General features: G+C 55.7%; 3 protein-coding genes across 5 annotated transcripts in view; 1 reads left to right on the top strand and 2 right to left on the bottom strand.

Moving 5' to 3' along the window:
- LOC127569114 (macrophage colony-stimulating factor 1 receptor-like) overlaps positions 1-3,890 on the bottom strand; it is a 74,028-nt gene extending 70,138 nt beyond the window's left edge. The window contains exon 1 of one of the 2 annotated variants that reach the window (XM_052013472.1): positions 2,584-3,890. In XM_052013472.1, coding sequence (XP_051869432.1) covers positions 2,584-2,680 — 97 coding nt within the window. In that variant the 5' untranslated portion in view covers positions 2,681-3,890. The remainder of the gene's footprint in view (positions 1-2,583) is intronic. The other variant, XM_052013474.1, reaches the window with a different exon arrangement.
- Positions 3,891-4,334: 444 nt separating this feature from the next.
- znhit2 (zinc finger, HIT-type containing 2) lies at positions 4,335-7,219 on the top strand. Its single transcript, XM_052013494.1, has 3 exons — positions 4,335-4,921; positions 6,259-6,499; positions 6,569-7,219. The coding sequence occupies exons 1-3, from the start codon at positions 4,405-4,407 to the stop codon at positions 6,987-6,989; spliced, it is 1,179 nt and encodes a 392-aa protein (XP_051869454.1). The 5' UTR covers positions 4,335-4,404; the 3' UTR covers positions 6,990-7,219.
- Positions 7,220-8,281: 1,062 nt separating this feature from the next.
- Positions 8,282-13,904, bottom strand: part of hdac3 (histone deacetylase 3) — a 28,075-nt gene continuing 22,452 nt past the window's right edge. For both annotated transcript variants that reach the window (XM_052013476.1, XM_052013477.1), the window contains exons 13-15: positions 13,504-13,583; positions 12,962-13,119; positions 8,282-10,250 (exon numbers count right to left, since the gene is read on the bottom strand). In XM_052013476.1, coding sequence (XP_051869436.1) covers positions 10,181-10,250; positions 12,962-13,119; positions 13,504-13,583 — 308 coding nt within the window. In that variant the 3' untranslated portion in view covers positions 8,282-10,180. The remainder of the gene's footprint in view (positions 10,251-12,961; positions 13,120-13,503; positions 13,584-13,904) is intronic.

Below are 13,904 nucleotides of genomic sequence, written 5' to 3'. Positions count from 1 at the left end.
AACATAATTTCCTTGTCTTCAATCTGCTTTGATTCATCCAATCATATTCTGGGATCAGGTAATAATGGATTATAGCATTTTCCCTCACACTGACGTCACAGAGGAGTACAGCACTGGAACAGGCCCTTCAGCCCAACACATCCATGCCAGCCCTTCTGCCCATCTCCACCACCCCCACTGCCCACATTAGGTCCGTATCCCTCTGTGCCTTGTCTGTTTGTGTCTGTCTAAATGTCTCTAAACGCAGTGACTGTACCTGAGTCCACCGCCTCCTGGCAGCGAGTTCCAGATATCACCCAGTCTCGGTGTAAAATCCTCACCCCTCAGGTCCCATCTAAACCTCCTCTCCCTCACCTTAAACCTCTGCTCTCGTTTGTGATAGCTCTACCATGGGAAATAAAGATTTTGGCTATCTATACCTTCATAATCTTATAAACCTCTATCAATGACACCCCTCAGCCTCATTTGCTCCAGGAAGAACAAGCCAAGCCAGTCCAAGCTCTCCCCATAACTAAAGTCCCCCAATCCAGGCACCAGCTTGGGGAATCTGCTCTGCACCCTCTCCAGTCCAACCACATCCTAGGGATTCAATGAGAACACCTCTGGGTTTTTATTCCAAACGTATGGCTCCTAGGATTGGGTGTGAAATAAACCCGGACTGATGACTGAGTACTGTACAGTTACAGGGCATCAGTATTCAGCATGGCTGTGTGTGTGTGTGTGTGTGTGTGTGTGTGTGTGTGTGTGTGTGTGTGTGAGAGAGAGAGAGAGAGAGAGAGACACTAGTGTGTGTGTATGTGAGACCTGTGTGTGTGAGAGAGACAGACCTGTGTGTGTACGTGTGTGTGTGTGTGTGTGTTGGTGCTCCAAGTGCAGCCTCCTCTGCATCGGGGAGACCAAACACAGACTAGGTGACAGTTTCGCGGAACACCTGCGCTCCGTCCGTAACCGCGACCTGCATCTCCCCGTTGCCGGTCACTCCCCCTCCCACATCATCACTGATACGTCAGCCCTCGGCCTCCTCCACTGCCGGGAGAATTCCAAGCGCAAACTGGAGGAACGGCCCCTCAACTTCCGTCTTGGAACCTTGCAGCCTAACGGCATGAACATTGAATTCTCCCACTTTAGGTCATCCCCACCCCCCCCACACACCCCCCCCCCCCAGGCCCCTTCTCTTCTTCCCTTCCCTAGCCTCTTCTTCCTAGCCCTTTTCCCTCTCTCTCCTCACCTGTGACCCGTCCCCCGGTGGGTCTGCTCTCCCCTCCTCCCCCACACCTGCCCATCACTGTCTTACCTGCATCTACCTGTCACCTCCCTGTGCCCGCCCCGCCTCCCCTCTCCTGTCCACCGATCACTGCTCTGCTTTTCCCTCCTATCTATCGGGCTTCCCCTTTTCCTATCTTCAGTCCTGAAGAAGGGTCCTGACCCGAGATGTTGACCACCTGCGTTTCTCCACAGATGCTGCCTGGCCTGCTGAGTTCCTCCAGCATCAGAGTGGTTTTCATCGTGAATATATTCAGTGATTTGCCGTCTGCTGCCTCCCCGTGGTGGGGCCCAGCTATTCACAAGATACGTCAATGACTTGGATGCGGGAAGTGAATGAATGAAATAACTAGCGCACAGCTCCCTTTTCCTCGATCTCTGCTTTCTTAAATGGAGACGTGTTTGCCACTTTTGATCCAAAGGAACCCTTCTGCAATCTAGTGGAATTTAAAACCAATGCAACCACAGTCTCTGTAGAGATCTTTGAATTCCCAGGATAAAAGCTGGTACAGAACATAGAACAGTACAGGAACAGGCCCTTCGGCCCACCATGTCTGTGCCAACCCAGATGCCAAATTAAACTAACCCCGTCTGCCTGCACGTGATCCATGTCCCTCCATTGCCTGCATGTTCATGTGTCTGTCTAAATGCCTCTTATACCCCTGTCGTATCTGCCTCTGCCACCTCCCCCGGCAGCATGTTCCAGGCACCCACCACTCCCTGTGTAAAAAACTTGTCCCACACATCTCCTTTGAACTTTCCCCCCTCACCTTAAGCCTGTGCCCTCCAGTATTGGACATGTCCACCCTGGGAAAAAGACTGTCTACCCTATCTCTGCCTCTCATAATTTTATAAATTTCCATCAGGTCTCCCCTCAGCCTCTGCCGCTCCAGAGAAAATAATCCAAGTCTGTCCAACTTCTCCTGACAGCTAATACTCTCTGATACCCTCCAGGCAGCATCCTGGTGAACCTCTCCTGGACTTTCTCCGAAGCCTCCACATCCTGTAATGAGATGACCAGAACTGTACACAATGCTTCACGTGTGGCCTAACCGAAGTTTTATACAGCTGCAACATGACTTCCCGACTTTTATACTCAATGCCCTGACTGATGAAGGCAAGCGTGCCGTACGCCACCTTTACCACCCTAGTTCCAGTGTTGGCTCCTTAAACGTTAGAAGTGATAGACAGCCTCTCACCGTGATATCATCCCATTTACTGTGTACATTCCCCTTACGTTTGACCTCCCAAAGTGCAACACCTCACACTTGCCTGGATTAAGCTCCCTCTGCCATTTCTCTGCCCATATTTGCAGCTAACCTGTATCCCGCTGTATGGTCTGACAACGTTCTTCACCATCCACAGCGCCACCATTTCTTCTGTCACGTCCAGTAGATTGATTGAGTTCTAATCCCATTGACTATTGCACTTTACAAATCCTCGCTTCTCACTCCGAGAATCTTTGGTTTTCGGCTTTCCAAAAGGTTTCCCAACCATGATGACGAACATGATGTATTTACTTTTCCCCACTAACTGCCTCTTATAGCTTTCTGCCCTTGCCTGTAAGAGACCCACACTTACTGCTGAAGGGTGACTGAAGCAGAGACCCTCAGTGTGTTTGGAATGCACCTGAATAACCAATGACCTGCTGTACCGTGCAGGGTAACAGAGTGAGAGCTGGAGGCCTGTGACTGGTGGTCGATGCTGGGACCCTTATCGTTCATTATTTATATAAACGGTTTGGATGTACAAGGCTTGGTTAGTAAACTGCAGATGACAAAAGAATGACTGGTATTGTCGACAGTGAATTTGGTTTTTAGGAATTACAGAGGGGTTTTGGTCAGCTGGGTAAGTGGGCTGAGAAATGGCAATTGGAGTTGTTTAATTCAGATAAGTGTGAGGTGTTGTATTTTAGGAAGACAAATGAGGGCAGGACTTTCACAGTGAACGGCAGGGCCCTGGGGAGTGTTGTAGAACAGAGGGAGCCTGGAGTTCAGGTATATCCAGTCCATGAACACTACCTCGTTATTCCTCTCCTGCACTATTTATTTTTGTAACTTATAATAATTTTCATGTCTTGCACTGTGCTGCTGCCGCAAAACATTTCACGACATCTGCCAGTGATAATAAACCTGATTCTGATACGATTCCCTGAAAGTGGAGTCATAGGTAGACAGGGCGGTGAAGAGGGCATCTGGTACACTGGGCTTCATCAGTCAGGGCACTGAGTACAGGAGCTGGGATGTTACGTTGTGGTTGTACAAGGTATTAGTGAGGCCGTGTTTGGATGCTGTGTTCAGTTCTGGTCACCCTGCTGCAGGAAAGATGCCATTAAGCTGGAAAGAGCGGGGAGGAGCTTTACCAGGATGTTAGCAGGTCTGGAGGGGCTTTACGGAGAGGTTGAGCAGGTTGGGACCATCCTTTGGTGGGTCGGAGACTGGGGGCTGATGTTATAGAGGTGCGTAAAACCGTGAGGGTGTAGACGGGGTGAATGAACAGTCTGTTTCCTGGGGGTGGGGATCGAGCTGGAGGGCGCAGGGTGAGGGTGAGGGGGGAGATTTAGTGAGGACCCAAGGGTGGTGGGTGAGGCAGGAGCAGGGACAACGGTTAACGGCGCCCGGACAGGGGGCCGAGGGACGGGGGGGGGGGGGGGCCTGGCTCAGGGTCGGCGGGGACCGCACTGCGGGGCCGCTACCCATCCCCCCGGTCCCCCTCACGGCCCCCGTCCCCCCCACCCATGACCCCCCCCGGTCCCACTCCATCCCCCACCCCCCCCCCGGTCCCCCTCCATCCGTCCCCTGTCCCCCCCCCCCGTCCGTCCCCTGTCCCCACAGCCCCCTCAGTCGGTCCCGCGTCCCCCCCGGTCCCCCCCACCCCACAGCCCCCCCGTCCCCCGGTCCCCCTCTGTCCATCCCCCCGGTCCCCCTCCGTCCCCCCCCCACGGCCCCCCTCCGTCCCCCCCCCACGGCCCCCGGCCCCCACTGCAGCCCCCGGTCCCCCCTGGTCTCCCCCCCCCCCCACCGACCCGCCGCCAGGCTCCGCCCACCGGGGAGGCCACGCCCCCCACGGTGAACGGCAGTGCCGTGAAGTGACGCCGCTCTGGCCCAGCAGCGGGGCGGCGCCGCTTTACGGCAGCGGCCGATGGCGGGCTGGGCGGCAGGCGAGGCCGAGGCCGAGGCGTGCGGCCTGTGCGGGGGCCCCGGGGCCCGGTACACCTGCCCCCGCTGTAACCGGCGCTACTGCTCGCTGCCGTGTTACCGGGGCCCGCGGCACCGGGCCTGCGCCGAGCGCTTCTACCGGGCCGCGGTGCTGGGCGAGCTGCGGGGGGCCCGGGCGGGCGGCGCCGAGCGCCAGCGGCTGCAGCTCGGCCTGAGGCGCCTGCGGGAGGCCCCGGCCCCGGGCCCGGCCCCGGACCCCCGCGCCTCCGCCTCCCGCCTCTGGGCCGCCCTCAGCGAGCGGCAGAGGAGCGACTTCCGACGGTGTCTGGCGAGCGGCGAGGCCGCGGCCTGGGTCCGGCTGTGGAGGCCCTGGTGGGAGCCGAGGGTGAGGCGGGGCGCCCCTGGCGGCGGGGAGGGGGAACGGGGCCTCCGAGGGGGAACAGAGCGCCCCTGGCGGCGCGGAGGGGGAACAGGACCTCCGGGGGAGGAGGAAGGCTCAGGTCAGGCATGGAGGGTGGGGAGTGGGCTGGGGTCGGGGGGAGGGGTGGGTGGGGTTCGGGGGGAGGGGTGGGTGGGGGTCGGGGGGTGGGGTGGGTGGGGTCGGGGGGGAGGGTGGGTGGGGTCGGGGGGGTGGGGGGGAGGGGTGGGTGGGGTCGGGGGAGGGGGGGGGTGGGTCGGGGGGGGGGGGTGGGTGGGGGTCGGGGGGGGGGGGGGGGGGGGGGGTCGGGGGAGGGGTGGGTGGGGTCGGGGGGGGGGGGGGTGGGGTAGGGGTCGGGGGGGTCGGGGGAGGGGTGGTGGGGTCGGGGGGGTGGGGTGGGGAGGGGGGGGGGGGGGGGTCGGGGGGGTCGGGGGGAGGGGGGGTGGGGTGGGGGGGGGAGGGGGGGTGGGGTCGGGGGGGGGGGGGGGTGGGGTCGGGGGGGTCGGGGGGAGGGGGTCGGGGGGGGGGGGGGTGGGGGGGGGGGGAGGGGGGGGGGTGGGGTCGGGGGGGGGGGGGTGGGGGGGGGGGGGGGGGGGGGTGGGGTCGGGGGGGGGGGGGGGTGGGGTGGGGGGGGGGGGGGGGGGGGTGGGGGGGGGGGGGTGGGGTGGGGTCGGGGGAGGGGGGGGGTGGGTGGTGGGGTGGGGTCGGGGCGAGCGGGTGGACCCAGGGTTTTTCCTCTCCCCGAACCGAGGGATTTCCAGCCCTACCCAGCAGGTTTAGTCCCCACCCACGGGCTGTCCGCCCTCTCCGGGGTGTGACCCGGGGTCGGGGTGCAGCTCGGGCGAGGCCAGGCTCTGGGGCCGTCGGACCCAGTCCCTGGAACCTTGGGTCCGGTGGGACGGACGCCCTTTCCGAGAGCCCTGCCAGGTTCCCCGGAGCTCGGCTGCAGAGGGACCGGCCGGACTCTGGTGGTTTGACGTTGGGGGTGGGAGCGACGAGATGCTTGGGTTCCCTTCGTCTGAGTGACGGGGGTCCCGGTGGGGGAGAGGGGTGGGTGCGGGTTCCGGTTCATCTGGAGACCCGAAGGTGGACCCTGGTGTACCAGGAAAGGACTTTCCAGTTTCCAGCTCAGAGGTACCAGAAAGATATTGGAGAAAAAGTTGAATGTTGGAGAGACTGGGCTGTAAAGGGGAGCGGTGGCAGAGATCCCTCAGAGGGAGAGCACTGGGGCAGTGGGAGGAGGTTCTCGTCTGAAGCTGGTCAGAAGACTGGGATTCTCTTCCTTCAGGGAGAGGGTTCGGGTTGGACTACCAGTGTTCTAATCCGCGGCATTTTATTTCCAAGGCGGTGTGAAGAGGTTAAGGTGAGCGAGGAGATTCCAGGAGGGACCAGCCTGTGGTCAGCGACGCGGACATTGAGGGGGAGAAACGACGGAGGGAGGGGACGGGGAGACGGAGCTGGGCTCGGATCCTGACTGGGAGACAGATGAGGCTGTTCTCCAGTCTGCACCAACATCGCTCCCCCTGGATTCCCTGAACGCCAGGCCCTCTCCCCTGATCCCGTACAGCGTGGTCAACGTTCTCTACGCCTATGCCTTCTCCATGAGACTCGTTAATGGGGACGTGTCGGGGGAGATTGAGGCAGGAGTTTGTTTGAGGCAGTGATGGCCATCTCCCAGACTCTGCAGGCAACCGTATTGTGTACGCTTCCACCGCTGAAGCTCTTGCAGGCTGGGGCCGAGGCGGTTCGGAACAGCTCCTCTTCCTCCAGCCCTTCCAGGTTGTTTGTGCGATGGAGGACACGGCAGCCCTCCTGGCCGGGAACAGCAGGGTCCCAGCGGACACTACACCCTGGCTGCCATCTCCCACCTCAGCCGCATCCTTGGCAAAGCCAAGCGGATCCCGACACGGGGAGGCGAAACCGGCAGAGACGACTGCTACAGGGCTCGGAAGAAATGTGCATTTTTTCTGTCCTGGGCGAGCGAGCAGCAGCTCGCTCTGGCTGTCCTCTCCTTGGAGGCACAGGAGGAGTTCAGAGCCTCCCTCAGTCACTTACTCCAAGTAGAGGAAGACAAGTCCAACCTGGAGAAAGCCTGGGGGGCAAAACAGCCACCAGAGAAGAGAGTGTTAATCGAGGAACTGAATCCCTGATCCGTTGGTCGTCTGCGAGGATTTGTTTCTCAGGGAGATACTGAGTTTGAGAACAGTCCTCACAGTCCTTCCCTCGTCTATTGTTCACTCAGCTCCCTGGAGAAAGTGCTGGTCAAGCAAGAACTTCTAAAGAAAGAACCAGAATCCAATTCCCAGGGTCGGAGAGTGAGCAAATCTTCTCGTTCACTGCTAAAATGAAGTAAAAATAAATCAACTAATTCTTGACAAAATGTTCTACCTCAAAAATACTGGGCATACGTGCAAACTCTCTCAGCGAGGACCAGGGCAGCAGGCACCTGCAGCTCCCCACCACCCTGGTTTGGCATTAACTCACTGTTCCTTCACCGTCACTGGGTCGAAGTCCTGGAACTCCCTCTGCACCAGCACTGTGGGAGCTCCTTCCCCAGAGGGACTGTGGTGGTTCCACGAGGCAGCTCTAGGGGCAGTGAACACTGGCCCTACTGGTGACACCTAGCCCCTTGAATATTTGAAACGTTTCTTAAAATTCTTGACCTGAACTAATCATTTCCTCAAAACAAACTAAATAAATTTGTCACCCATTTTGAAAAATTAGCATCACATTTAAAGACCCCTTGATGGAGAACACACAGGAGGGTTGTGACCAACACCTGCTCCCTCTAACATCCGGTGGGAACTGTCAGCTCCCAGAGATTGGTCCAATTCCCGTTATTTCCCTCACCTCTACTTCTCTAAACTTAAATCTGGAGGTTTTGCTCCTTGACATTTTGAAGCTCCCTTTTGTCCTTGCACTGTGAAGGTGAACACATCAGTCACCACGTCCACCTGTAACATCATCAGAGGATAAAGATGTGAATGTACCAGCTCTTCGAGTTTTCAATTAGGGCCACTCTCTGCCAGCCTTTCCTCAAGGCCCAGCAAGTATTTCCTTTGAGTATAGGAAAGGTTTAGAGGGATTTGGGCAAATGGGACTGACTTGGATGGGACACCTTGGTCGACGTGGATCAGTTGGGCTGAAGGGCCTGTCTCCGTGCTGTGTGGCTCGACAGTGACTCTATTGCCCGATTTATTGGAGTTAGTTGAAGCAGTGACGTCCTGAGGATCAGGGGGAACCAGTGGGTGCACTGCCCTTGATATCCAGGAGGCTGATGATAGGTCATTCAGCTGGAAAGCACAGAAACAGGCCCTTCAGCCCAACTCGTCCATGCTGATCTAAGCTAGTCCCATTTGGCCATATCCCTTGAAACCTTTCCTATCCATGTACCTATCCAAAATGTCATTATTGTACCTCCCTCAACCTCTTCCTCTGGCAGCTTGTCCCATATACTGACCCTCCTCTGGGTGAAAAAGTTGCCCCTCATGTTCTTACTAAATCTCTCCCCTCTCCCCATAAACCTGTGCCCTCTAGTTCTTGATTCCCCAACCCTGGGAAAAAGACTGCAGACAGATGTTGAGATGTTTCCACCAGTGGGAGCGTCACCAAGGGGACATCACTACAAAAGGGACAGTCATTTAAAACTGAGGTGTGTGGAAGTGTCTTCTCTCGGAGGGAGGGTGATGGATCTCTGCAATTCTCCGCCGGAGGCCGGAGCATTGAATATATTTTAGGTGGAGATGAATAAATATTTGAAAGATCAAGTAATTAAAGATCAGGGGAACTGGCACAGAAGAGGAGTTGAGGCCAGCTTAGATCAGGGTTGAGGGGCCGAGTGGCCTCCTGCTGCTATGTTCTGTGCTCATTGTGATCCAAGGTGCAGTCACTGCAATAAACATCCCAACCACCGCCAGCCACAGGACAACGGCCTTAAATCCTCCTCATATTCAGATTCTAAGAACATCTCATGCAGTGTGACCAAAAGTTAAACAAATTATTAAAAGCATTTTAATGTGAAAATGCATTACTTTTCAAAACAACAAAACCAGCTGATATACACAAGCAACAAAATAAATGCTCCATTGAGGGGGTATTATTGCCAAATGATTTGAACTTGATCATAGTTTGCAGAGGGGGACAAACAGCTCACCCACCTCACAGATGCAACACTGGCAGTGGACAGACAGTCCGAACGTCGGTGACTGATGTCCTTCAATACAATGCAGATGTGTAAAATGGTTCCCTCACACACTGTGCAGTCTGCACATGGCTGAATTCTCAGCACAAGGTACTATATCATTAGACAGACAATTTCAATTTATACACAAGAGACCGCAGATGCTGGCATCTAGAGCAACACACAGAATGCTGAAGCAACACACAGAATACTCAGCAGGTCGAGCTGCATCTGTGGAGAGAAATGGACTCCCTGTCCAGATGAGGGGCCTCGATCTGAAACGTCGACTGTGCATTTCTCTCCGCAGACGCTGCCGGACCCACCGAGTTCCTCCAGCTTTTAATGTGCTGCTTCAATTTATACACTGTTTTCCCTGGTAGCTGCTCGGAAACCTTTGAAAACAATTTAGTTTGTTATTCACCTTGATTACAATCTTTACAATTCAGTCCTTCCCACCTGTGGGCTGTGTGAGGTGTGACGCCTCCCACAGGAGCCCTGAAGGATCTGCTGACAATTCCTGAGGGCAGCAAAAGGGAACATCCTTGGGGGGGGGGGGTACAAGATCAAAGAGCTGCCTGATGAGCGATATTCCAGATATCCCACAGCACAAGAACAGAGTTAATGTACACAGTGTAAACATAATGGAGATTAGAGGGTTGATAATCTACAGGGAACAGTAACATTGACCATCATTAGATTGCAGAAGTGTGACAGGAGGACAGGTGCAGTCAGGGGAACCGAAGGCACACCAGGCTCTCTGTGTTACCCTGAAGGCTCGGTCACCCTGACGGCACAGCACGACGGAGGAGGAACGCGAAGGCAGTGACTGCTCCTTGCTGTGGTGTCCCACGGCTGCTGACACGGAGAGAATATCCAGTGATTCTCAATCTCAGCCACCTTTTGCTCGCATCCCTGAACCGTCTGGTGTCTGAAACCATCTGTTGTTACCTGAACGGATGTTGTAAACTGCAGCCTTCTGCCCCTGTTCCACAGCAGAGTGCCAGCAATCCCAACCAGCAACCTCTCCTCCCCAAGTCAAGCGAAGGAACCAAAACAAAACTCTAAAGGTCCCGGTGGCTGAAGATTCACCCTCCTGTCTCAGGGGCCAACGAGGCACACTCAGCGTCTGCTCCACAGGACGGACAACAACCCATCTGCTCCTTAGATTTCCACATCACTCTCCTTGTCGTTATCGTGGTCACCATCGTAAAACTCGTTCCCAGTGTCAGGCCTGGAGGGAGGGAGAGGGGGTTACCATAGAACATAGAACAATACAGCACAATACAGGCCCTTCGGCTCACCATGTTGTACCGACCTTCAAACCACACCTAAGACTATCTAACCCCTTCCTCCCACATATCGCTCTAACTTAAATTCCTCCATATGCTTATCTAACAATCTCTTGAACTTGACCAACGTATCAGCCTCCACCACCACCCCAGGCAGCACATTCCATGCCCCAACCACTCTCTGGGTGAAAAACCTCCCTCTGATATCTCCCTTGAACTTCCCACCCATTACCTTAAAGCCATGTCCTCTTGTATTGAGCATTGGTGCCCTGGGGAAGAGGCGCTGGCTGTCCACTCTATCTGTTCCTCTTAATATTTTGTACACCTCTATCATGTCCCCTCTCATCCTCCTCATAATGAGAACAGCCCTCGCTCCTTTAGTCTCTCCTCATAATCCATACTCTCTAATCCAGGCAGCATCCTGGTAAATCTCCTCTGCAGCCTTTCCAACGCCCCCACATCCTTCCTATAATGAGGCGACCAAAACTGGACACAGTACTCTAAGTGTGGCCTAACCAGAGTTTTGTAAAGCTGCATCATTACTTTGCAGCTCTTAAACTTGATCCCACGACTATGAAAGCTAACATCCCATAAGCTTTCTTAACTACCCTATCCACCTGTGAGGCAACTTTCAGTGATCTGTGGATATGAACCCCCAGATCCCTCTGCTCCTCTACACTGCCCAGAATCCTGCCATTTACCTTGTACTCTGCCTTGGAGTTTGTCCTTCCAAAGTGTACCACCTCACACTTCTCCGGATTGAACTCCATCTGCCACTTCTCAGCCCGGCTCTGCATCCTATCAATATCCCTCTGCAATCTTCAACAGCCCTCCACCCTATCCACAACACCACCGATCTTTGTGTCATCTGCAAACTTGCTAACCCAGCCTTCCACCCCCTCATCTAAGTCGTTAATAAATATCACAAAAAGTAGAGGTCCCAGAACCGATCCCTGTGGGACACCACTAGTCACAGCTCTCCAATCTGAATGCACTCCCTCCACAACAACCCATTGCTTTCTACAGGCAAGCCAATTCTGAATCCACACGGCCAAGCCTCCCTGGATCCCTTGGCCTCTCAACTTCTGAAGAAGCCTACCATGCGGAACCTTGTCAAACGCCTTACTAAGATCCATGTAGACCACATCCACTGCACTACCCTCATCAATCTGCCTGGTCACCTCCTCAAAGAACCCTATCAGGCTTGTGAGGCAAGATCTTCCCTTCACAAAGCCTCGAGGTCTCTCATTCCAACAGTCAGCTTCACACAAACACAACAGGAATACACAGATGGAACTGTTGGGATCGGGAATGTGTTGTCCAAGCCCAGGGGAGGCAGATGACTACCTGAGGGGGAGGTCAGTGGGGAAATGGCAGTGCGTGCAACAGGGGCTTCGAAAGCTTGGCAACGGGATACCAGGCACCAGTCAGAACCATGCAGGCGCACACCCCGCCACCACACACATCCCGCCAGCACACACACCAGCACGCACCCCACCAGCGCGCACCCCACCAGCACACACACCCCACCAGCACACACACCCCACCAGCACCAGCACACACCCTGCCAGCGCATACACCCCGCCACCGCACACACCCCGCCACCGCACACACCCCGCCACCGCACACACCCCGCCAGCACCAGCACACACCCTGCCAGCGCACACACCCCGCCACCGCACACACCCTGCCAGCACACACACCCCGCCAGCACCAGCACACACCCTGCCAGCACACACACCCCACCAGCACACACACCCCACCAGCACACACACCCCGCCAGCACACACACCCCACCAGCACCAGCACACACCCTGCCAGCACACACACCCCGCCAGCGCACACACCCCGCCAGCGCACACACCCCGCCAGCGCACACACCCCGCCAGCGCACACACCCCGCCAGCACACACACCCCACCAGCACCAGCACACACCCTGCCAGCACACACACCCCGCCAGCGCACACACCCCGCCAGCGCACACACCCCGCCAGCGCACACACCCCGCCAGCACTGACCCCACACTTATCTGAATTAAACAACTCCAATTGCCATTTCTCAGCCCACTTACCCAGCTGACCAAAACCCCTCTGTAATTCCTAAAAACCAAATTCACTGTCGACAATACCAGTCATTCTTTTGTCATCTGCAGTTTACTAACCAAGCCTTGTACATCCAAACCGTTTATATAAATAATGAACGACAAGGGTCCCAGCACCGACCACCAGTCACAGGCCTCCAGCTCTCACTCTGTTACCCTGCACGGTACAGCAGCTCATTGGTTATTCAGGTGCATTCCAAACACACTGAGGGTCTCTGCTTCAGTCACCCTTCAGCAGTAAGTGTGGGTCTCTTACAGGCAAGGGCAGAAAGCTATAAGAGGCAGTTAGTGGGGAAAAGTAAATACATCATGTTCGTCATCATGGTTGGGAAACCTTTTGGAAAGCCGAAAACCAAAGATTCTCGGAGTGAGAAGCGAGGATTTGTAAAGTGCAATAGTCAATGGGATTAGAACTCAATCAATCTACTGGACGTGACAGAAGAAATGGTGGCGCTGTGGATGGTGAAGAACGTTGTCAGACCATACAGCGGGATACAGGTTAGCTGCAAATATGGGCAGAGAAATGGCAGTACCCCGGCCCCAGGACCTACCTGCTGTAGTTGTCCTCTGATCCGCGTTCGTCGGGGTCAGGCTCGTCGTTCCGCTCGTAGCTGAGCAGGTCTGACGGGACGTCGTGGATCTGGACACTGGGCGCGTGATTCAGCATTTTCAAATTCTCAAAGATGGTTTGCCTGATCTGATCCAGGTACTGCAACAGAACGTTGTCATCAGTGACTGCTCCGTGAACAGCCTCAGACCGCACCAACCCCACCTCACACTCAGCCGAGCAGCACCATCCCCCCCTTGATCTAGGGCCCTAACTCACCTTGTGCCCTGTTGCCATTTGTTTACCCCTGCTCCTTCCTTGGCCCCCAAATTACCCTCCCCCCCCCACCCTGTGAGTGTTGTACCCCAGTCTGTACCTACCCCGTGCTCTCCCTGCCCCTGGGAAAGGACAACCAAACGGCCTTGGTATCGCAGCACCAAAATCTCTCACCTCACTGAGTATAAATTCCACAAACAAAATGTCCCATCTGCCAATGTTTGGGACAAGAGGTCTGGGTACCTGGGTGGACTCAGGCCGAGGACTAACCTGCCTTGTGTTCTGGTTCTCAATCCTGGTGCTCACATCCGGGTGAAGAGTGAAGTCTGGTGCAAAGTACTCGAAGTATTCTGAGGAAGAGGGGAATGTTGAATTACTGCCGGTGTTACAGACCATGCGGTGCATCAGACCTCCTCACGGAACACTGCTGAAAACTAACCCTGGACCAACCCTGCACCACAGACACACATGGTACAGACTCAGTGCTGTCCTTCTCTGTAACTCGCCACTGGTTCCATCAAAGTACTTATCCACCTGGAGCCGCATGACACAGAAACAGGACCTCAAGGGTAGTAATCTCTGAACTGCTGCCTGGGCCACGCGCCAGTGAGGGTAAGAAGAGGATGATCTGGCAGATGAAGGCGTGGCTGAGGAGTTGGTGCAGGGGGCAG

The sequence above is a fragment of the Pristis pectinata genome, chromosome 4 (genome assembly GCF_009764475.1).
Source record: "Pristis pectinata isolate sPriPec2 chromosome 4, sPriPec2.1.pri, whole genome shotgun sequence".
NCBI lineage: Eukaryota > Metazoa > Chordata > Chondrichthyes > Rhinopristiformes > Pristidae > Pristis > Pristis pectinata.
Note: the sequence above shows the minus strand (reverse complement) of the source record. Positions and strands in the feature narration are given on the sequence as shown.